Below are 25,161 nucleotides of genomic sequence, written 5' to 3'. Positions count from 1 at the left end.
ATAGTTGTACATATAAAACAACACTCCGTTATATTTTAGATACTCATAGATACTAGAATATAACTATATATATCTCTATTAAATTAAAGAAATACTATAATTTAGGTAAACAAAAACAGTGAAAAGGCCTTGAAGCTTGCCAACATGCCAAAATGGTAAATTTTTACCAATTTTTACAATAACAAAGTTATGGAATGAAAGCGACCTACTATTGACTAATACTTGGACTTGTTAGGATTATATTTTTTTTAACGCAAAGAGAAGGAAATATATATATATTATTGCAAGATTTGTAGCAATATACTTGTAGAATTATAGATACACTTGTAAAAGTTTAAGAATATTTATTCTTCTATTATTGATAGCATGGGACCCAGTTAAAGTGAGCAGTTGGGAGGGCCAACTACCACATAAATAAAAATAAAAATTAATAAAGGAGTTTAGGACACTGGACACCTAACATTTTAACTGGTTGTAACTTGTAAGTGGTCTACTGAACTAATTGAAGCTCACGTAATTGAGGCCCAAAAGTTTTAAAAAGTCCAGTTGAACTGGGCCATGGTCTTATTATGATATGATCTCGTACCAACCCATCTGATTAAGTCCAATATGCAATACGATTCAGTCCAGTGACAAAAAAAAAGTTCCTGCTCAAAAAAGTCATTTCTTTCAGCTAAAATGTACTGCACATTCTTAGGTGTACACTCATGCACCTAGAAAACAACACAATATGAACATTAGCTTTTCAGAAAGTGAACATTAGCTTTCTTCTCCTCCATTTTTCTCCTTCGTTTTTTATTTTCTCTCTCCTCTGTTTTTTTAATTTTCCCCATTTTTTACACTTTTTTGATTGAATTTGTTTCTTACAACATGAAAGTAGTTATTAAGTATGAATTTTTGTGTGAATTTCGATTTTGTGCTTTAATTTCGATTGATTAAGGTTTATATGAATCTTTGAATTCACAAATTATACTTTGTTTTTTCCCCTTCCTTCTTTAATTCCTTTTTCCTCTGTTTTTTTTTTCTATTTTTCTCGTTTTTCGATTTAACGATTGAATTTGTTCCTTACAATATGGAATTGGTTGTTTATCTGATTTTTTGAATTCATATGAATTGAATTTTTTTAGCTTCGATCAATTTCATCTGTGTATAAATTTCATCTGATTTTCTGCATTTTTTTTATCAATGAACATAATCATGCATAATATGAACATATGCATAGGTTCCCTTAAATGTGAACATTAGCTTTTCAGAAAGTGAACATAGGCATAAAACATATGAACATATGCATTTCAGAAAGTAAACATAACAATTCAAAATATGAACGTAATTGGTTTCCTTAAAGTGAATATAACCATTTAAAAGGTGAACATACGCGTAAAAAATATGAACATATGCATTTAAGAAAGAGAACATATGCATAAACAGACTTAATGAGAATATTTATGAACCACAAGTATTTACTATGAATATTTACATTATGAACATATAAAATATTATTATGAATATAAAGCATTTAATTATGAACATAAAAAATTGAAGAAATGAAAATTAATATGATTATGAAACATATGCATCATAAGTATTAAAAATATGAACATATGCATTCAAAATATGAACTTATGCATTGGTTCATTTTTGAATGCGTATGAACATAATTAAGCATTTCAGAAGGTGAACATATACATAAAAAAAAATATAAACATATGGATTTAGAAAGTGAATATAAGCATTTTAGAAAGTTTACAAAAGGATTCAAAAATATGAACATATGCATTTCGGAATGTGAACATAAGGTATCCGTTTGATTTCACTAATTTTTTTGACAATTCCAATAAAAAATTTCGAACAATAGAATATCGAACAATATTCAAATAAAATTAAGTGATAATCATATAAATTCAAATAAAATTAAGTGAAATTTACATAAAATTGCTTTTTTTAGGGAGAATCCTTTTGATTTTGCATCTCTTCTCTAATGTCCATTGATGTTTTTGCAGTTTTTTTGGTGAGAGAAAGTGAAAAAGAGGAGAGAGAAAATCATATAGAAGAAGAGTTTTGAGTTTAGAAGTGACGTTACATTTATTGGGTGTGGGTGGGTGTATTGCAGTTTCCATATTTTTTTTAATTTTAGGGCTTTTTTGTATTGGGTTGTGTGTAATTGGGCTTTTGGGCTGCGTTGTTACACCTATCTAAGGTGCACAAGGGTGCACCTTAGACTAATTGAAAATGTACTAGCATTTGGGTTTATGGTCTTTTTCTCTATAAACTATGCATCGTGTATGGTATTAGCTTTAGGGAGATTAGTTGCGGAGAATAGCAATTAGCAGGTTAGCAAATTCACAATCTGTTACTCAAAAAAAGTCTATTACTATTACAATTCTGTAATGATGTGTTTATCTCTGTTCGTCTAAGCGAAATATTTATTGTAAATAATCGATACGTATTGTAACGAGTGTCATACGTCACTATTCATCACTAATCAAACTAAAACTACCAAGTTAGGCTTGATTTGTAGAAAGGAGATTTCCTTACCTTTCCCCCACTCTCCTGAATTGTCTAGTTCACGTTAACCTAAGTCAGGTTGAGTGGTTGACTCTTAAAGGATTTTGGCTTAAGACCCTTGTTCATAGCATTAAAATAAATAATACAAAATGGTCATTTAAGGGGGGTGTGAAAAGTGGCACTAGTGATATATTTTTGGTTGACAAAATAAAATGGGAGAAGTGAAAATTCACGGGATTTTGTAATTTGGATAGATGTTTGGACGTTTTATTGACACAAAAAAAAAAAAAAACAAAAATGGGGGAAGTTGGAATTCATGGGAATTTCCACTTTCCACAAAATGTAGGAAGTAATTTACCTAGCTCCCTTGGTCATTCAAAATTCATGGGAATTCCAACTTCCCATTGCACAACCAAACAGCTTAAAGAAATTTTTAGGAATTTCATTTGAGAAATAATTTCCCATAAAATACAACTTTTTATGGGAATTTATTTTCCATGTTAACCAAACGAGGCCAATACAGTGTGGTTACAAATGTATTAATTTTGTGATTTATATATGATGGATGGTGATGATATTACAGGATCTAATACAGATTGTACAATACGGACTACGGAGTACTTGCTTTCCATATTAATCACGTTAGTATATGAAAAATAATGAACAATCTAATTTAAAAAAATGTTACGGAGTAGAGTAATTAATTATGTAGGCGGTGGCCATGCATTTTGTATCATTGACTAATCTCTCTAATATTTGTGGCTGGACTAAAGACAATGGTGGCCTCTTGCCTATCTTTAGGCATGATGGCCACACAACACTCATCAATATTAGAGAGTACCAATTTGTCAAATTTTGACTGCTTTTTAAAAATTTTGAGCATTAATCATTGATTATACAAGTACTTTTGCTTGCTTATGTCATTTGTCAATTGTCATGGCAAGTTAGCTAAAGATTTTTTTCATCTACACGTAATACAATTGGGTCAAAGATGTACCGATATATTAATGTATTTTTTTGTTAATATGATGATTAAATGAGCAATAATCATCTTTTATTTAATTTAATCCTCAGAATAAGAAAAAAAAACTTGAGATACACTATGTATCCAGGTATAAATAACAATCTTTACAAGTTAGTAGCGTGCTTTGTAGGTTAAGATTTTATATTTACCTAATTGAATAGCTAATAAGTTGATACATAATCACAAGTTTAGATGAAAGATAAGTCTAAATTAATTAAGATATTTATGTTAAAGTGAGCTGAGAATTTTAGATAGACGGAGATAAATCCAATACAATAGCATATTCTAATATAGACGTAAAAATATTACTCCATAGAATGACAAGAAGACAAACCTGAAATCCGCTGCCTGATTTACCATCCAAAAACCATGAATGAGGGACAACTTGCCTTAGTAAAATTTCCACTCTTAAAATTGAGTACCTTTATAAAGTAACTCCGTAACACAAAAGTCACACCTTACTGCTCGCCCATCACACGCTCTCTCTCCTTGCCGATGACTAACAGCGAGAGTGAGACTGTGAGAGTGGAAAGCGCAATGATTACAAAGTGTTGGCCTAATCCCATTTTAACAGCACCCTAATAATATAATTACAGACAATATCATACGCCCTAATCTTGTTTTGCAGAAAACATTTGCCAGTCAGACATCAGAAGAAGCAGAACATTCTCTTCTTCTTCCCACCCTCCATCCCAAATCAAAAAAATCGGATCTTTTTTAATTCCTCTTTCTTTTGGGTCAAAAAGAAATCAACCATCTACTTTTGCAGTCCAACAGACACAGTTCATCTTCTCTGTACTCCGGTAATTACTAATTAATTTATCTTTTTTTTTTTTTTTTTTTTTTTCTGGGTATTTTTGAAGATGTCTACTTAATTTCTTATGCTTAATTCATAAATTTGGTACACAATTTTCCATTTATTCTTTATATGATCTCAACTTGTGTTTAATTTGATTTGTGGTAAGCGGTTGCAAACTTGAAGTGGTTACTAGTGGGGTTTTAAATTCTGATGTTTGAGGTGGAAATTCAAATTGATTAATCAAAGTTTTGATTTGGATCAAATATCTTGAATTTAAAGTAATTGGTTTGAGTTAATTGTGTGATTGGTGCTACAAAGATGTAACTTTGACGGATGTATAATTTTGGGAGGCTAATTTTTTGAGTCAATTGGAAATCAAGTTTGGTGGGTCAAAGATGCGGGAATTTAATCAATGGTGGGTGAAGCCTTAATAGTTGAAAACTTTACTTAGACTGTTTGTTGAGTGATTTGACATTAACTGGGGATAAATTCTTGAATCTTAAACTTTTGGTAGCTATGAAACTTGGGCAATCGAGTTTATAAGAGAGTGATAGAGATTGATGAAAGAAGTTATTTTGAGGAGAATCAAGGCAAAAATGCGAAAATTCTAAAAAAAAAGTGAAACTGAAATCTACTAGATGAGGATTGTATGTCATATGTTAAATTTGTTTGCTCTTAGTTAATAAATGAAGCCACCAATTATCTTGGGCACTAGATCTTTGTAATGATTTGATTAGTATTGGCACAGGAATGCTGTTCCATTGGATACATGTGTGATTGACTTTTAGAGGATTAGTAGCTGGAGCTGGCGGCATCAGTGATGGAGCTCCTTTTAGCTGTTCTGGCCTTCGTTTGTTTGCTTCCTTGCAGTTTGGCCGATTTTCAAGGTATTAGCCTCTTGACTGTTACTCCAATTGGATACTATCAATTGTAGAGGCATTGGGGGTAGATTGATTCTGATATTGTAATTAGTGCGGCCAGCCTGCCAGTATGTTGCGTAGCATTCTTAATTTTGTGATTAATCAAATGTTGATTGTTACTGATGCTATTTTCTGTTTTAAGGCGAGGCACTTTATGCAGTGAAGCAATCATTGCATGCTTCAGACAATCAGCTGCGTGATTGGAACCCCAATATGGTTAATCCTTGCACTTGGTCAAATGTTATGTGTGACCCTAGTAACAATGTTATTTCTGTGTAAGTGCTTTTGATGCATCTTCTACTTTGTTACCCTATGCATGCACGTGGATCATATAGAAGACTCATTTTGTTATTTGGTCACAGGACATTGTCTTCCATGGGATTATCTGGATCATTGTCACCTAAAGTCGGCACTCTGAAGACTCTTTCAACTCTGTAGGTGTAACTTTTCATTATGTTGCTTTCTGTACATACCTACCCACTGATGAGGCTTTTGTTTTATAGAAGCTTTATCTCATATATCTGTACATTTGTGATGGTTTTCTTGTTAGAAAATTTCTAAACCGACACTAATTATGGAATCTTGTTCCCTTCAAAAAATAATACTTCCTCCGTTTCTATTTACTTGACCAATAGCCCTTTGGCACGCAATTTAAGGAAGAGATTAAAGAAGATTAACATAAGATAAATAAAAAAAATTAATACCATGAAACCCCAATTCATCCCTTTTATTGGTGGTTTTAATTTTTTGTATTAAAAATATCGTTTGTCTTCTTTAATTAACTCCTTAAATTGCGTGCATAGGACTATAGGTCAAGTAAATTGAAACGGAGGAAGTATGTAATCTTGTTGTATAACTTATGTCTGTTCATTTAGTAGGGAAAAAATTTTCAAACTTATGTTCACCTGTTTAGTTTTACTGATAAGATAATAATTTAAGTATCTTATGCGCTATGACTGAAGGCGAATCATCAGTTCAAATGTCATCTTCAGACTTAGGGAATGGTGGTAGGAACTTTTAAAATATATCTAGGATTTGTTTTATTTTAGAAGTTCTGGATTTGAGATCAAATTTGAAAGAATGTTTTTAGAATAGTACCTTATCGTTTTCTAATGTTCAATTTATATTTCTTAGCATTTAAGCTACCTGTTTGCTTTCCATGGTAACTTAGATACATTGACTATGCAGGTCTCTGCAAGGGAATGTTATTACTGGCAAAATTCCTAAGGAACTTGGAAATTTGTCAAGTCTAACAAGCCTGGATTTAGAGAATAATCGTTTGACTGGTGAAATACCATCCTCCCTCGGTAATCTTAAAAATCTTAAATATTTGTGAGTAGTACCATCTTTGCTGTTTTGTCTTGAGATAAGGCTACATCTGTATTGAATATGATGAATTTGCTTTATCCTTTTTTTTAATTACCTTTCTTGATGCAGGACTTTGAGCTATAACAACCTCTCTGGGACTATCCCTGACTCGCTGGCTTCCCTTGATAACTTAATTAGCCTGTATGTGGAAATATTTTAATAATTTGTAGTATTAACACCAATTTATATTCTCATTATTCATTTCAACCCCTTCCCAATTTTGTTGGGACTTGGAATAAAAGATATAAGTTTGAGTTATTGCTAGAATCTATCTGTAGCTACCTTTTGTGTCTGACAAACCCGTAAATGTTGTTACAGCCAGCTCTCGTCAAATCAACTCACTGGCCCAATTCCTCAGAAGCTCTTTCTAATATCTCAATACAAGTATGATTTCTAACTCTTCCTTTAGATTGAATGACTGGATATTTTTTTTACGTGTTCACTGTTTGAGTAATGCGGCAAAAGTACTAATTATACACAATAAGGAATGGATGGATAAGCAGCATAGATGTATGCTCTTTTATACTTAGCATCTTTTGCTTCCCTGATTGCAGTTTCTCAGGGAATCAATTGAGCTGTGGTAGAGATCTTCGCCATCCTTGTGTAGCTGAAGCTAATAGTGGAGGTATAATGGCTCTTGTGCATTTGGTGTGATTTGATGATTGTGTGTTTGTATTTATGTATTTACAAGTTGCTGACTCTTGATTTATAGTTATGAAGCTATTGCTTTGAACTGATTCTTTTTTTGTTGACAGGTTCTTCAAATAAAACGAAAGTTGGAGTTATAGTTGGAGTAGTTGGAGGGCTAATTGGTATAATACTGGTTGGCTGTGTGCTGTTTTTCATATGCAAGAGTAGAATTACAAGATACAGGCGTGAAGTCTATGTTGATGTTGCAGGTTTCATAATCTCCATTTTAGTTGCTCAATTTTTTTTCTTAAGGTTTCTATAAAAGGTGTGTCAATCTGTTATAGGTTTTTCTCATAGTTAAATTATTTTAAAGTATTACTATGCATATTTGACATCTGCCAACCTTATCATCAGTTTGATTGGTATTGAGTGGTAGTTGTTGTATACTCGTACATCTTCCACATAGATATACATAGGTTTCAACCTCCCACGAACATAGATATCAACCAAGCGAATAAGCGATCACATAGATATGGAAATAAGGATCTTATGAGAACCACTCCTTTAGTGAGAATTGAGAACCTATCATAACTATTAGATTTGTAAAAGAAAAGTTAGGATTTCCAAGTTATTAATTTCTTCTTTGTTAGATACAGTTGGTTAGTTTTACACTAAGAACTAAGAAGGTTATTTTTAATTGAGGACTGTGTGATGAGTTTTAATCTATAGCTTGAATATTATGCTTTAAAGTTTAAAGAGCCATGTGTATGAAAAGTTTGAATATGAAGTTTGAATATGTCTGTGTTTTACATCTGAAGCCTCATTATACATAACGATGCAGATTATTAATATGTATAGCAGTAGAACTGATGCGCTCAGAGAACTTAATTTATTTTTTGTGTTTGTGATTTTATTCAGGTGAAGTTGATCGTACAATTGCATTTGGGCAGCTGAAACGATTCGCTTATAGGGAGCTGCAGATAGCAACAGACAATTTCTGTGAGAAAAATGTTCTTGGTCAAGGAGGTTTTGGCAAGGTTTACAAAGGTGTGCTAGGAGACAACACAAAGGTTGCAGTAAAACGATTAACTGACTATGAGAGCCCTGGAGGAGATGCAGCTTTTCAGCGTGAAGTTGAGATGATAAGTGTTGCTGTACATAGGAATCTATTACGTTTAATAGGGTTCTGCACTACACCAACAGAGAGACTATTGGTGTATCCATTCATGCAAAACCTGAGTGTAGCTTATCGTTTGCGGGGTAATATTCCCTTCCTTTGTGATATAACTATATAAGTGGTACTTTCTCAACTCTTAATTAAACTTTGAGTCAAAGAAACTTGAACACCTTCAGTAACAAATTCACCTCTATTCCCCCCCCCCCCCCTCTTTCTGTTCTTTCATTCTTTATTCTTTTTTTTTTTTTTCTTTAATGCGTACTATATTTCATTTTTTTGGGGTTGTTGGAGGGGGAGGGTTGGTTGGCATGATTAATTTTAAGTTTCACTTATCTTCTTAAAGTAATTCCACTGTTAACTTGTTTTAAAGTTGTCCCAAGTTTTACTGGGACAATTGTAATAATAGTGCCAAGTATATTTGCCTTTTTGGTGCATAGTATCTTGGAAAAATAAATTTTGAACTATTTTCAGAAGGTACCTCCAACCCCGAGATTATTCTTTAATTCTTAGCTGCAGCTCCCTATGCATTTTTTTAATAATATTGATAGCTTTTGTATACTATTTGTAAATCATCGAAATACCAGTAGGGTTAGAAGTTACGGAGTAGAAGTCATGAGTGTTAACTTATCTGACTAATCCTGCTGGCCTTATTTTCCATATTGGAGCTACTTTCAATTGCCGTACAAGATTACCCTGAAATGGCCTTCTAAAAATGTTATCTCTTGCCTTGCACTGCTATATTTACGGTCTGTAACATGCTATTATCTGGCCTATTTTTCTACAGAGTTGAAACCTGGAGAGTCTGTTGTAGATTGGCCTACGCGAAAACGAATAGCTTTGGGCACTGCACGTGGACTAGAGTATCTGCATGAACACTGCAACCCTAAGATCATCCATCGTGACGTAAAGGCTGCTAATGTATTGCTAGATGAAGACTTTGAAGCAGTAGTGGGTGATTTTGGCTTAGCAAAACTAGTAGATGTTAGGAAAACTAATGTGACCACTCAGGTGCGTGGGACAATGGGTCACATAGCACCTGAGTACTTGTCCACTGGGAAGTCCTCTGAGAGGACAGATGTCTTTGGTTATGGAATTATGCTGCTAGAGCTTGTGACAGGTCAACGGGCCATAGATTTTTCACGATTGGAAGAAGAAGATGACGTCTTATTGCTTGATCATGTAAGTTTACTGAAACCATTCATCTCTTAGGTGCTGTCCTTTTATGTAGTTCATTTAATAGTATGAGTATTAACTATGTGTTGATTTACAATCTCAACATGAATTTTGGCATATATAATCATGACAATTATATTAATCCATCATTTGTACTTATTTTATCCTGCAAAGCTCACTGGCACCCTTGACTGAGATCTTTACTAAACATCTTAAATCTATTTGGGATAGAAGGTTTGTCTATATGATGATACTAGTGTATGTACTTTGTTACCCTTTGATGAGGATCTCACATTGATCTTTCATATGCTTTTGATTTCCTTTTCTTTTTTTCTTATTCTTTTTTTTTTTTTTTCTATGGATTCAGATTACTTTAATTTTAATTCTTGTGCTCTTGAATACAGGTTAAGAAGTTGCAGAGAGAAAAAAGATTAGATGCAATTGTTGATAAAAATCTGAATAAGAACTATGACATTCAAGAAGTGGAGATGATGATCCAAGTTGCATTGTTATGTACTCAAGCTTCACCAGAAGAACGCCCAGCAATGTCTGAGGTGGTGCGGATGCTTGAAGGAGAGGGGCTTGCTGCAAGATGGGAGGAATGGCAGACTGTGGAAGTTACTCGCAGGCAAGAACATGAAAGAATGCATAGAAGATTCGACTGGGGTGACGATTCTATTCATAATCAGGATGCTATTGAGTTGTCCGGTGGAAGATAGGGCTAATGATGAAGGTATCCCTGGGTCCCTATTTTAGAAAAATTAAAAATGCTTGCTTTGTCTTTACCTCCTTAATAGAAGTAGTTTAGCCTGCTATAGATTTTCTTCCTTGCCTTGTTGAAAGAAATTATGTGCAGATTTTGGAATTGTTACATTGGCATTCCTGATTTATATTCTACTGTGTGTATATAGCCAAAATAGCACCTCTTCTTCTTAGTATTGTGTGAGATTCTCAGGGAAAACCTTGAGTGATGTATGCTTTCATAATTCTAAAGCAACTGTTAGAAGGCTGTCTTGGGCAATACAATTATTGAATGGTTTCAGCTTTTGTTTATGCTTCAGTGATGCCTCCTTTCTGAAGGTATGAGAAATGGAGCGATGATATAACACTTCCAGGGATCGGGCTTCTTAGTCCTGTCCCAGGGCAATTTCTTGATATAATTTCTATATGTAGCAGTATTCTGGGATTTTTGTGAACGAGTAGGAGGTTAGTTTTGGACAATAGCACCTATGACTTTTTTTCCCTTTTCAATCCAATCTTGGGATCTACTAGGTTTTTCTCTATGGGATTGCTTTAAGTTGCACGAATTCTTGAGTGGTAATCATTTTGCGGATCCTTCTTGAATAAGTTTTTCTTCTCTCTTCCTACTAGATTTTCTTCCATTTTACCTAAGTACTTCGTATAATTCATATATGGTGCCCCATACGTGTCGTGTATTACGTGGGTATGGCAATTGGCAAGGCAAATGGAGAGTCTGGATGGTCTGGGATAATAAAAATTGCTATCTGATGACTTCTTGTATTATGATGATTGCTGATGATTTTTTTTATTTTTTTTTGGTAATTTTACTGCTTGAAAATTTGATCACTCTTCTTTACACAATTGAGTATTGATGGATGCTTAGGATGGGACGTCTTCTAGGAATTAATCGATCATATTTTCACATTTCTGCAAGATTAAGTTACACAATTACATGGAAGAGTTGAAAAACAAAATAGAAAAATCAGATCATTATTGTTATTAGTTTACTAATACTATGTACTCCGCATCTTGTTAGACCTCCACTCTACCACCCCTCTTTGTCGTAGGGTTTAAGAAGGGCTATAGATTTTGCGGTTCTTCATCCGGAGCTTCTAGTAGTTGATACCTTCCTCCAAGGTTGGATTTTCACATTGTTTTGCTTTATATCTGCTTGAAGCATAGTTGCCACTACACGCTTCTTCTCATCTTTCTTGTTACCGAACTCATTCTCTACTAGAAGATATTTTGGTATGGATTCCATGTCTCTAAACTCCATCTCTCTAAAGCTGATGCCACTTTCTTTGTAGTCTACACCCGCCATGGCTAATGCATCAATCGACATGACTAAACCTCGGAACCTCTCTCGCTCTTGCTCTCTCTATCTGTATTTATTTTTTTTAGCTTTGTATTCTTTGAAGATATTTTATGATCACTGATATCCTGGAATGCAAGATTGTTGGATATATTTATAGGGAGGAAGAAGGATAAGGGGAGGGGGGGTAAATGGTGAATGTATGCATTCATTGCACTTGAGGTAATTGAAAAACCACTTTGTAAAAAGGAAGCTGTTTAATTTTTGCACTTATAGTAGTTACACCTTTTCTGGTTTTTATTATTACTGTATAAGATATTTCATGTTAACCATATACCCGTGAACCTAACATTAGATATTAGACATTATACGTTAAAACCATTTTTGGGACTTAATATGAGCAAATAAGCTTACTCTTCTCCTATATATAGAAGGTTATCCTTGGCTATTTTAAGCTTATATGGCTATACTAATTGAGTCCACTTGTGTTGCTGGCAACCGAAATCGGAATCGAAAGGGATACCTGTGGTCGATGGGAGTTGAATGTAGGTTATCCAAAGCAACAAGATACAAACATTACTATAAGTATGAAGAGTCTGACTATTACATAGTTGTATTCTTAATTACAAGTGGTTTAACAGACTTATCTCTATATTGAGTGACTAACCTTGTCAAACGAGAGATATCTATCTTAAATTGTCCCAAAATTATACTCCGTAATCCAATTTCTTGGGTTAGTAAGTTTATATACGAACTTTCTTGTATCACTCAAATGACACATTATTATTTTTACCAATAATAAATAAATTGTTATCGAGTAAAGATAGCTCAAATGGTTAAAATTCCCCTCCTGGTTCTAAGAGATTTTGGGATTGATTCTCATCAACTGTCCTTGTGGCTCTCTAAATACCAAATAGGGGGTAAAAAAAATCGTTAAAATGTGTTTGTAAAAGATATCTTGTGTACCATAAATTTCTTACCAAATTACTGCTGGATGAGGGTTCTTCCTCCCGCTTTCGGTAGAGCAACAGCACAACGACATCGCTCTTTACCGTTCTCGCTCAGTCTTTGCAACCCATAGTCCAATTACTGAGAAAATCAGCTTATCCTTTCCATTTTTCCATGTATTTTGGCAGAAAATTAAAACTTTTGGAAGCATACATTATCCATTTATTATCCAATGGGAGAGACAGAGAGATGGGTATATGGTTTATCCCCCCCCCCCCCCCCCCCCCCTTTTTTTTTTTTTTTTTTTTTTTTTTTGGGGGGGAAAAACTCTGGTAGTCTAGTATGACTATATTGGCTATGTTTGGGTCACTGTCTTTCACTAACTAACTACGTAGGCCAATTATTATTTTTATTCAATTTTGTTTCAAATTGTCTATGCCTAGCTCTTTTCTATTTTGAGGAGTGGCTCCTTATTTATTTGAAGGATCACTTGTACTATACATTTAATGTTTTTGCTATATTTTCTTATAAGATTTGTTGAGAAAGAAAATACGGAGTAAAAAAATTCATTCTTTCAATTTTGAAGTTCATAGTTTTAGTAATGTAAATAAATCTTAATATTTTGGTTTTGCAAGTGAAACCATTTTTTTACAAAAATAAGAAAATAAATAAACAAGGGACACCAAATTGAAACCCAAAGTTTTGAAAATAACAAATGATCAATTACACAAAGTTTGTATAATCGGTCATAATATTATTTGGGTTTAAGAGAGTGTAATTAACTAATTATCAAATAAGTTTCGAACTTCCAACCTCTAATAAAGGAATCTTGCCACATTTTTTGAACAAAAGCATCCACTTTTCAAATTGAATTATATACTTACGTATTATATTGGTTGTGCATCTAGATTGATTTGGAAATAAAAACCGTGGTTTTAAATTGTTGGTGCCGCTGGTTTTTGGCAATCACAAGTATAATGTTGAAGGCAGGAGCTAGGCTAGGCAGCTAGCAATCTAACATCACTATAAAGGTGATGTACAACTAATTACAACTTTAAAAGCCAATAAAAGAATCAATGAAAATCTATGCATGTGATATTTAGACAAAGATTAAGTTAATTAGGGTATAATTCAAGGAATTATCTTCCTCAAACTTCATTTATCTATGATCTACCAGATTATAAGCATTGCTTAGAACACAGTAGGGCAAAGATAGTGCCTAAAGTAGTGTGTATTATCCTAAGGTACTTATGTATTACGAGTACAAGCTATGAAGATATAGGGTAGATCAAGGCATGAATGAGATCGTTTAGGCACCAAGTAAGCTTCCCGGGGCGGTCTTCCCAGGAAGCACCTCAATCGGCTCAATGTAATCTTGTCGAGTGAAAAAATGTTCTTTAAAAGCCAAACGAGAAGGCTATAATGCATGAAATTGAACCATTTTCAAAGGTTTTTTACCCGGTGTCAAAATTCATAGTCATAATGGACGCCTTCGAGGTTATCCGGTCATATAATGTTTTTTGAGCCATATATAACCACTACTCGGTTATATAAAGACGTGTGGTGGCCTATAGCTAACGAAAGGAGGTGTATACAAAAACAACCATATTGTCTAAGAGGCAAAGTGGACAATCCAAGACTTCCAACCATTCATATGGTATCGCAATGTGTTGTGAACATCTTGACCTTTTTACTCTCTAGATTTGAAAAAGTCTAAAATTGTCTAAAACTGAAGGTTATATACAGTTTTAGTCCAATTTTGAAGGTTTCGGGATTCGATATCAAACATCTTAGGATTATAGAGGATCTATTTCAAGGTTATGTGATGTTATTAGAGCCATATATGAGCATTGTTTGGTCATATAAAGACCTATAGTGACCTTGAATTAATAAAGGGAAGCATGTATGGAAATGGTTAAATTGGCACTTTAAAGGTTCCAACCATTCAAATGGCCTCCCACCTAAGGGAGTGTCGTGGAGTACATGGGAAGAACCTCAACCACTTTTCAGATCCTTTTGTGTCCGAAAAAGTCCAAATTGTCCAAAATTGAAGGCTATGTAATACACGAAATTGGACCAATTTTGGAAATTTTGGGACCTACTCTCAAAATAACTCATGATTGTAGAGGATGTATATTGTGATCATATAATATAATTTGGAACCATATATGACCGTTAGTTGGTGAAATACAAGAAATTAGAATATTTTGAAGAATTCAAGACCTAGTGTTGAAAACTCAAGTAAAGGTAAGGGATGCACCGCGCAAAGGCCCAGATGACAACTAGACGGTCACACACATTGTCGTGATAGGCCTTTAGTTAATGACGAGAATCACATTTGTAACTAGCTAAATTGATATAGTTTTATTAGACAAAACAGATGATTTTATCCACCTAATAAGTGGCCTTCTGTGGTCTCATGACTTCATGAGATGCATGGGAATCATCTCGTCCTCTATCATTTTCATTTCCAAAAAAGTATAAAACTCTCTAAAATTAAAAGTTTTTTACACTATGTTGGATTAATTTTAATTTTGGACAATTATCCCAAAACCGAAGTCGATCAAGATTGTGTCTCTCAGGTTCAAAAGTTAATGATAAGTAAAACATAATCACTTGGGATCTTGTTAAACAATTTGTAGTTTTAAAATATCAATTTTATATACTCCATAAATTTTTATATTGCTTAGCTGAAGATATTGATTAATGTTCAAAAAATGTAATGGAACTTATACAAAAAGGCAAACGGGATAAACAAAGATGAATGAAAGGGTGGTGTAAAAATCAAGAGATGCTTTATTAATTTACATTAACTTATACTACGTATCAACAAGGTATTACAGCAAAATTTAGGCCAGCTTGAGTTGTAATTGTAGCAATACATGGGGAAACGCATTATAGAGATGTTTATCTCACAAGATTTTGTCCACTCTTATTAGCATGGTCAGCCTAATAATAGCTGTAATTATCATAATTAACACTCTTAACTTTGAGTTGCCTTTCGATACTTCAAATTTCTTCTTATCATTAGTGTTATTGCAGTTTATGAAACTGCAATATTGTTGTTCATCTTCATCAGCCAAGAGGTGGGCTGGTGTTTCCTCTAAGTCAGCGCGCTCCCATTCTTCAGTTTCTAAGCCAAAGCTAGCATAATCTTCCCCTGCCATTGCCAATGCTTCTAAGGAAGTCGACATATTTTTCTTTTTCGGTTCGAGTTTTGGACTAAGGTTAAATTTGATTGATAAATTTGCTATCAAGTTTGTAATTGAAGGATGAGTATATCTGTATATGCATGTGTTCGTACGTGTGTGTTTATATATGCATGTTTACAGGTTGAATTTTCTATACGAATTCACGGGTTATGCAAAGAATCAAATTAGTTGAATTGAAATTCAGATTTTCAGAAATTTTATGCAATAACATCCTCGTGATATAACGGTATATCATTCATTCACTCCTTCCTGAAATCATGAAAGTCAGCATTTCAACTAGGCGTACGTGCACATTGGATGAATGTCAAAAAGTAGAGTCCCTGGTCATTTGGTCAAGAAGATACACAAGTATTATACCAAGCATATGCAAATTTAACTTGATCAAAATTAAATGCCAAAATTACAAGGTCGCATTAGACATTTGGACACATACTTATGTCGTAGAGTGTACGTGTCGGAGTACCAGATATTTCTTGCAGAATTAACAGGAGCGATTTTGTTACGGACAGTTCAATACCAATGACTTTTTTTCCCAACAGAAACAGAGGAGGTCTTACAAAAAGAATAGCTAAATTATAAACATTACAGTTTTGTTTTAGGAAATTAAAGGTTTGGCATAAGTTGAGTTGAATATTTATTTTTATGAATTCAATAAATTCAAACCTATAACCAAGAAAACCAGTTGGCATGAATGAAGATCAAAAGTGAACAAAAAGTGAGGTAGACCTTGGTGGTTGTCTGGGAAACATTAGAACTTGTCATTCAAATGAAAGGAACTGTACTTGAATATTTTTCCCGTGAGCAGAAGAAATGTATTAACAAGGGCGTCAGTTGATACGATTTCATGCTGATGAGTTTGATGATAATATTGCTTAAAAGCCTTAAGCCCTGTTCTCATCGGATTATTTTCAATTAAGTTAAGTTCAGTTCCTAATTTCCTTCTCTCATAAAATATTCATTTCATTTCAGTTCAGTTCAGCTCATTTCAGTAAATGAGAACAGACCCTTTGTAGGCTTAGTTTCAAAAACCCTCATGTATAACATGAAGCCCTCTTTTTCAATAGAAATATCTCCAAACTCTTTAGTTCGAGTCAAAGTGTCAATTAAAATATCCGTACATTTCATTGAAAGGGGTAATTTACCGACCTTCCTTGTATTAGATTAGAAAAGCTCAGATCAATAAAAACAAGATAAATTACGGAAGGTCAATTATCGAGTCCATACATAAAAGTAATTTCAATTCCATTGATTATAGAATGGAAGGAGGGAAAATATGTATAACTATAATTTGAACAATCATAAAAACAGAACAAAACAGAGAGGAAAATAGGAGCAATACAACAAAAACATCAAAAATGGAGCAACTCTTTCTCAAATGAAGACCACAAATAATCCATATCTTGCAAACATTGATCATCCTCAATCAATCCGAATCCGAAATCATCCTGTTCTTCCTCTACAACATCAAACTTATTATCATCTTCAGCAACTGGCATATGCCCTTCAAACAATGACATATGCTCAAACAACTCATCTTTTCGCGAAAACATCCTCCCACACGAACACTTACAAGTCTCCTCATCCGCCGCCACCACCGCTGTCGCCGCTACACAGTTTTTCATATGACACTTTAAATCCGCCAACACCGAAAACTGCTTCTTCTTACACCCAAGACACGGAAACTTCTTGGGACAATGACTCCTCTTAAAATGATTCTTCACACAAATAACTGATTTCAACGGTCTGAACTCCTTATGTCTTTTGTTCCTGATACACCCGGCATATGGACATGAGAATCTCGTATTCCGACCATAAATGTCGGAGTGTTTGTGTTTATCTGGCTTCGATAAAGACTCCATGGTCTTGTACTTGTCACCATGAGCTCGCATATGCATCCGTAGGTTGGCGTCTCGCTTGAATCCTTTCCCACAAACTTGACACGTGTGGGAGTGTTCAGCCGTTAATTCCATCACGTCTAGCTCCACGATCTCAAGATCGTCGCCGTCCACGTGGGTCGGGGAGGATGAGGTGGTGAGGAGGGCGGCGCCGTTGATGACGACGGCGTGGATGGCGGAGGTTAGCTCGGCAGAGATTGAGTTTGATTGGTTCATTGAGATGGGGGCGGTGCCGTTGACCGAGTTGGATAGGATGTGACTCAGTGAGTCGACTCGGTTTCGGATCGCTGAGAGGTTGGTTAGTGGATCGTCAGAGGCGGTGTTTTCCGGTGGTGGAAGGTGGAGGGTGTTGACGGGATCTGTCATTTTCTGGATTTGTTGTGGGTTTGTTGAGAATTTGAGATTGGAAGCGTTTGGGAGGTTGAAAAGGTGGGGTATATCAGTATATGATATTTTGATGGTTATTGGAGCTTCTTTTAAAATATTACTATACTCCACATTATACTATTACTCGTATTTTTTATGTCAATCAAACAAACAATTATTCCATATGTTGCCAAAAAAAGATCTTAAAAAGTTGAGCTATGGTGTCGTATTAAGACATTGTAGTTCAACAAAATTGATGAAAGTTGAGTTGAAGCTTTTATGGAGCTTTCTTAGGTTATTAACAACCGTGTGTCCGTGCTTCCACTTGACAGTGTATAGAAGATTACAAAAAAATTAATAATGGGAATCATAACATCACTGACATAATGACAAGGAAAGTTTTAGCATTTGGAAACGAATATTTGGACAAAGACATACCTGATGATTAACAATTTGAAACTATACAAAATTGATCCATGTTTACATCCAACTCAAATTCAAAGAATTGAAATTTTAAACACTAAAAGCAGCTTACAAACATTTAATTCTGCGACATAGCAACAAAATGATTCTAATTTCCATAAAATGGAATACTATTACTACCTGATTTTCCGTAAGTGAATTCTTCATGATGGTAATCGCTCGACTCGGTCACAATGAGATATAATCGCAAACCCAACTTATCACATTTGGATTCTTTTATTTCTTTCGGGGACAACACATGACAAAGCGAGACAACTAATTCCCGTTCACTAGTCATAATCACTAGATTAAGCTTGTTGGTTCATCGGCCGTAACAGCTTATTACTTTTGAGCAGTAGAAACAACCAGAAGAACATGCAAGTCTTCTAACTCTGCCACTAAGCTTATTATTGGTTCATCAATTTTTGGGGGTAATTTAATTTGAGTGCTCTAATTGCTTCCTACGAGTTGGTTTGAACCACCACTTCTTTTATTAAACCTGCAGCAACTTTCATTCTTTTTAAGATGGCCTTTATTTCAGTTTGCAAAGGAGGAATACAAAATATTCTTTCTGACCCTTCAGAAGTTCACGTTTACTTCCCTTTCTTCAACTACCCAGCCAATACTAGCTTTCCAGCCTCTCCCTTTTACTACTTCCTTTTCCAAGTTCCATCCACTTCAACGCTCAAAATCTCACATTTACCAGAATAATGTCCAGATCCTCTTTTTTGGTGCTGCAATTGTCAACTATCACCCGTGAAAACAAAAACAGAAGCTATGGAACACACAGCCAAATCTATTGCCTAACTAGAAGCCTAGAACAGATTTGAACCCTGTTGTCAAACCAATGTGTCTAGGGCTTTTCAGATCTTCCATAAATAATACTATAAAAGTTAACCCAAAGTAATGCAAAACTGAGAAACTACAAACATACCCATTTATCTCGTGCATTTGGCCAAATATGCATTCCATCCTTGACGCCGATATTCACGAGCAGCCTCTCTGGGATTCGCAGCTTTAATGATCCCACGACCAACAATTATTATGTCGCTGCCTCTATCATGGATAACCTGCAACAATTTAACCAGTTTGAATCAAACACATGCCCTCACAAATAAAGCAGCTGGATATACATAGCCGTCCTTTTAGCACAACAAGCAACACTTCAGTCATCTGAATTTGAGAGTACTAATTCTATTGTAGAAGCTATTACTCTCTCAACATTTCAGATCGTAATTAATATATCAGTTGCCATTTGAACAATCTGGTACCCAAAATTGAGTAAGAGGGGAAAAAAGTAACATACTGAATACGGAGTGTTGTACTGCTGTCCAAGGGCGTCACCACCAATCACCATTTGAACTCCAGGTGTAGCATGAATTAGGGCTGGGTTGACGGGTCCACATTTCCAAGATGCTGGATTAACTGAGATGAATCCTATGACAAAATCTGAGTGATCCTCAGCGATCTTTGCCGCTGCTGCTGTGTAATCTCCTGTAGCAAAATTACCAGCAGAGCTCATTTCAGCCAACAGCAAGAGCCCTCTGCCACGAGGCAAGCCCTGAAATTCAAGAGTGGAAATATCTCTCAGTTTAGAAAGTCGGGCATTCTATATAATCATATTCTAGAAAGCATGCCTTCAATTTAAGGCCATCCACAATCCCAGGGCCAGATATAATGTGAGCATTGACAATGTCAGCCCAATCCAAAATGTGATAAACACCTCTGCAACAAGAAAAGTGATAAACTCAGAGGAGGCAAGTGAAAGAAGAAGACTGAAAAAATTCACTGTAAAACACAGGAAAAAATTTGGTCTATTACCCTTCATATTGCATAGTTACAGTGTTTCCAATGTCAGCAAACTTGCGATCTTCAAAAATAAGAAAATTGTGCTTGTCTGCAATCTGTCAAGTTCATTTACCAAAGTGATGAAACAGTTGCATGAGAAACAAGAAGTAGCACACATAATGCATAAAAAAGTCATGATAAGAATTTAAGCACCAAAATGTGGAAAACAGAAATATACATTTTGAAGTCAATTCCATAGCAAAAGGGCAACAACTAATGCAGCTGGTCCTGTTAACGGAAGACTTCTTCCTGAGCTAAGAATTTAAGCACCAAAATGTGGAAAACAGAAATATACATTTTGAAGTCAATTCCATAGCAAAAGGGCAACAACTAATGCAGCTGGTCCTGTTAACGGAAGACTTCTTCCTGAGCTTCAATGAGGTGTATTGTGTATCTCATGAAGTCCAAATAAACATGGTCCACATAGGCACAATAGCATGGATATGTGGGAACAGGATACTGAGTGATGATGGTAAGTGGCAATAAATCTGGGGGATAAAATGTATAAAACTAGGATAAATATGAAGATAGATCAAAACATACCGATCGAAGTTTTGTACCAAAGTCTGGGGTAAAATCAGGCAATATATCAACATGAGTTTTCAGTAAGCAGATTTCGGGTCCAACCTAAGACACAGTGAGAAAACAGGTTAAGTGAATGAATATAAGCATAGCCTTAGAGATAGCTAAGTAGCCTAGGTATGAAGAATTCTTTACTATTAAGATTAAAATACAGCTACTGGCATTTGTTTATGACTTAATGTTTAATCCACCCTAGACTACATAAGAAAAATGTATTAATGTAGGGTGTTAGCTTTAGAGTTCAAATATATGCAAAGGCTAGAAATTGTCACCTTATCAGCCAGGTCTAGTAACTCAGCAGTTGTACCAACATCAGCAGCCAAGCACAGATTCGTCTTCTTGTTTGCCATTATCTCAAACAATCTCCTACCAGTTTCATTTTTAGCTAACTTGGCCCTCTCCCCGTAGGCCATGTTTGATCCCCCAACTCTCTCTTTTCTCAAATTTGGCACAGAAACTTTATTTTCCTTGATAAACTTCAACACCATATTCTCTGTTTCTTTTTCCACCTTACCCAACCTCCTCAAAACTCCAACCATCTCACTCAGCTTCAACAAGGAATGCAATCTTATCCCATTTTCTGCCAAATTCTCTCTTCCTCCCTGTTCCCTAATATGCCAATATCCATGTACATTAGCCATTAACAAAATTTATAGTCTACTTTTCCCGACAAATTACATAACACAACTAAAGAAAATATACAAAGTACTCCCTCCGTCCCAATTTAGTTGTCACAAACATCAGTGGCACAAGTTAGAAAAACCGTGACACAAAGGATACTTTGTGTCCGTATATTGCAGCTAAATTGGGACGGTCCAAAAAGGTAAATGACAACTAATATCCACATGAAGATAAGAAATCTTCTCATTTCATTTTGTTTAAATTTTCTTAAAAGAGCTCACCTATCAATCAAAACAACAGCGTCAGTAACCCTGAGGCCAAAGTCCCTCAATGGAGCAGCTGTCTCGAGAACAGATGCACCACTAGTAACAAGGTCTTCAATAATGAGGCAAGTTTGGGAGGGACGAAAAACACCTTCAATAGCTTTGCCAGTTCCATATGATTTAACCTCTTTACGGCGCATGAGCATAGGAATGTTGTTAGCTACGGAAACTCCAGTGGCAATAGGAAGGGCAGTGTAAGGGACACCACAGATGACATCAAAGGATGCAGGGGGCGAGGCAGAGCCAACGGCAGAAATGAGTGTTTGGGAAATTTGAGAGAGGAGTTTAGGGTAGGACACAATTAAGCGGAGGTCTATGTACACTGGAGAGGCTATGCCGGATTTCAGCCTGAAATTGTCAAATTTAACAGCAGATATGTCGTGGAGTTGAAGGATTAAGGACTCCATTGATGAGGGTGTGACCGTCATTGACGATAATAAACTGTTATAGCAATAATACAGGTAATATTAACTAAAAGTTGCCATTAAAGATAGTTCTTAAAACACACGAACAATTCCTAAATAAGATGCTACCTTGAACAACAATCATTCATTATTCAACAATTAGTCCGTTACAAAATCATGTGCTACCTCCGTTACATATTATTTGCAACGATTTGACATAAAGTAGAGAGGAAAAATGTCTAATCGTTGCAAATAATATGTAACTGGAGGTAGTATTAATATAATAATATATACCAAACTATATAATAATGAGAAGCAACAAACAAGTAATCAATAATCAATTAATGTCATTCAATTATTCAAGGGTTCTTCAATTATACGCTACCTTGAACAACAATTGATTAAAAATGAACAAAAGATAAATAGAAACTGCGCGGCATAATATTAATAGATACAAAAATGCTGATAAAAATTTTCTGGGTTATCCAATTTCATTAACGAATTGCTGTCACAAATTTGTTGATTAATGCTATAGTTTGTTGTTCATTAATCATAAGAGTCAAAACAACAACGCACCATTGGAAGAATATATTGATAGAGTAGATGAAAGAGACTTACCGGAAAAGTGACGGAGACGGTGGTTACCGGTGAGGATTGTGCCGGCAGCAATGAGACATGAGAGCGAGGGTCGATCTGGCTATCGTTCGTTCGTCTTTTTTCAGTTGTGTTTTTTAGGGCCTTGGGCCTTGCAACTTTGCTATGGAACACAATGTTACTCGCCCTTTATGTTTTATTTTATTGACCCGCCCTTTATGTTTTATTTTATTGACCCCATACCGATATCATCTATAATAAATATAACTAAAGTAACAACTATTGACATCATCCCCTATTTAAATTGTACAGATGTCAAGTTGTGGTAAAATTTTTTTTTGCCTAAATCAGTTGCTGATATCATATTTTTATTTTTATTTTATGAAACCTTCTTATTTTTTTACCTTAAATTATTAAATTATATATACAAAGTATATTTTTTTTAAGACAATTATTATATTATGTTATTTTCTATTTAATTTTTCTACATTATTATGGATTTATAAGAAACTATATAGCTTCCAAATATAATTACTCCCGCTTTAAGAGTACTCCATATTGTATAATTTGGTTAAATTTTTCCTATCTTCAAAATTATTTAGATCAAGAGTTGCTTTATGGATATTCCCTCCGTACTTTATTAGTAAGCGTTGTAACAACCTTTTTTAAGTGGATGAAAGTATTTTTGCTTTTTTCACTTTTATGAGTTTGCGATTGGGATAAATGGGACAACTTTTAAAGGTGACTCAAAATGTCATATGAGGCAAACACATATGGATAGAAGTAGTAAAGCCTGTCACATTATAGAGTAGAAAGGATGTATAAGTTTGTCAAACACTCCAAACCCCAAATTAAGGACAATGTTTCAAAAACTACGTAGGGGAATTTTTGGCAATTGGGATAATAACATTTGGTTATTTGATTTAGTGGTAAGTTTTATGTTGATGGTGAAGTAATTGACCAAGAGGCCTCAAAATTTAACAACGTAAGTGGTAAGGCTTTCTAGTCATCTTGAAGTTAAGAGTTTGAATCCTGCTAGTTACCTTGTGTAGTGTGCAGTGGAGATGCTCGGGGTATACGAATATACTAAATAGTAGGATATTGAGCCAAACCTAATTCATTATTGCTTACCAAAATAAGGTTTTATTTTGGTGTGTAGAAATTAGAGAGTCACAACTAACAAGGACAAATGACGAGAATTGATTCTAGAATCCCCTAGAACCGAATAGAAAGCTCTAAACACTTGAGGTATCCTTCACCCTCACTTGCCCAAAAAAGTAAGATAGGATATTTAGGGATCAAGCTCTAATGATATTGATTTCACTTGTACGGGATACTCGGTATAAAATTATTTTTGACCGGATAGTCAAAATAAAGATTCAAAGGTGATATTTCCCTGCATGCACGAAATGTGAATTTCCATTCAAAAAATGAACTTTATATAAATGCAGGCTTGGCTTACTTACATTCAAATATGCAGTACATAATTATTCATAACAACTTAATCAGATCACTTGCTCCAAGAGCAGTTTATTTACTCATAAATTATACTCGTACGTAGATTAATTGATCAAGTATGCCACGGCATTATGTAGTCTTTTGACTTCTCTTTCGGAGAAAGATACTAAATTTGGAAATGAGATATATAGTAGTGTCATATTTGCTGGTTTTTCATAACTAATTTATTTGGAGTCAATTTCTTGTCAGAATAAATAAGGACGAAAAAAACTCTAGTTGCGCCTATTGCTGAAATTAAAATAGCTAGTCAACCACATATTGATGCTTCCCTCTCGACACTCATCCAATTCAAATATATAATGACTTTTGAACACATTTATGATGGCACGACGGCCACATTTACATGTGTATGTACTACTCTCTCTGTCCTTTTTAATCTGTTATGAGTCTCACAAAAGAAGCTAGGAACATCACCAAGCTTATTACAGAGGACTTCTTTGCATTAATAGTACCTTGATCAACATTGCGTTGGTAACTACTTTATGTTCAACTATATTTGAGGCCTTGTGGGTTTATGGTGTACTATCATTATAAACTAGAGATTATGTGATTCCATATAGACAAAAGAGATGTGATTAGTAACTTGAATTTTTCTTGTTACAAAGTACATACAAAATAAAATTAAACACAAAGTTTCATATGTGGCTAGCCGCACCGTACGGCCAGCCACAATATAATTGTTATTATTATTATTATTATTATTATTTAATTCTTCTTCTCTCTATTCTCTATCTCCTCT

At 34.7% G+C, this 25,161-nt stretch overlaps 3 protein-coding genes across 4 annotated transcripts; 1 reads left to right on the top strand and 2 right to left on the bottom strand.

Annotated features, from left to right (window-relative positions):
* The first annotated feature begins 3,999 nt into the window (after positions 1-3,999).
* Positions 4,000-10,847, top strand: LOC145561989 (putative LRR receptor-like serine/threonine-protein kinase At5g10290). Of its 2 annotated transcripts, none has more exons than XM_081622135.1 (12): positions 4,000-4,332; positions 5,077-5,215; positions 5,391-5,523; positions 5,611-5,682; positions 6,437-6,580; positions 6,686-6,757; positions 6,935-7,000; positions 7,171-7,241; positions 7,372-7,515; positions 8,165-8,506; positions 9,208-9,602; positions 10,001-10,847. In XM_081622135.1, the coding sequence occupies exons 2-12, from the start codon at positions 5,149-5,151 to the stop codon at positions 10,313-10,315; spliced, it is 1,821 nt and encodes a 606-aa protein (XP_081478261.1). In that variant the 5' UTR covers positions 4,000-4,332; positions 5,077-5,148; the 3' UTR covers positions 10,316-10,847. The 2 variants fall into 2 exon arrangements, with proteins under 2 accessions (XP_081478261.1, XP_081478262.1); XM_081622136.1 differs by having other exon boundaries at positions 5,066-5,215.
* Positions 10,848-17,034: 6,187 nt separating this feature from the next.
* Positions 17,035-18,185, bottom strand: LOC145563206 (zinc finger protein STOP1 homolog). Its single transcript, XM_081623646.1, has one exon. It carries the CDS (start codon positions 18,068-18,070, stop codon positions 17,159-17,161), a length of 912 nt encoding a protein of 303 aa, XP_081479772.1. The 5' UTR covers positions 18,071-18,185; the 3' UTR covers positions 17,035-17,158.
* A 291-nt stretch (positions 18,186-18,476) lies between these two features.
* On the bottom strand, positions 18,477-23,090 carry LOC145563205 (uridine 5'-monophosphate synthase-like). Its single transcript, XM_081623644.1, has 9 exons — positions 22,929-23,090; positions 21,865-22,347; positions 21,235-21,571; positions 20,924-21,007; positions 20,354-20,436; positions 20,170-20,257; positions 19,839-20,093; positions 19,467-19,602; positions 18,477-19,266 (listed from the first exon to the last, which is right to left on the bottom strand). The coding sequence occupies exons 2-8, from the start codon at positions 22,332-22,334 to the stop codon at positions 19,471-19,473; spliced, it is 1,449 nt and encodes a 482-aa protein (XP_081479770.1). The 5' UTR covers positions 22,335-22,347; positions 22,929-23,090; the 3' UTR covers positions 18,477-19,266; positions 19,467-19,470.
* Positions 23,091-25,161: the final 2,071 nt, after the last annotated feature.

The sequence above is a fragment of the Chenopodium album genome, chromosome 10 (genome assembly GCF_948465745.1).
Source record: "Chenopodium album chromosome 10, dcCheAlbu1.1, whole genome shotgun sequence".
NCBI lineage: Eukaryota > Viridiplantae > Streptophyta > Magnoliopsida > Caryophyllales > Amaranthaceae > Chenopodium > Chenopodium album.
Note: the sequence above shows the minus strand (reverse complement) of the source record. Positions and strands in the feature narration are given on the sequence as shown.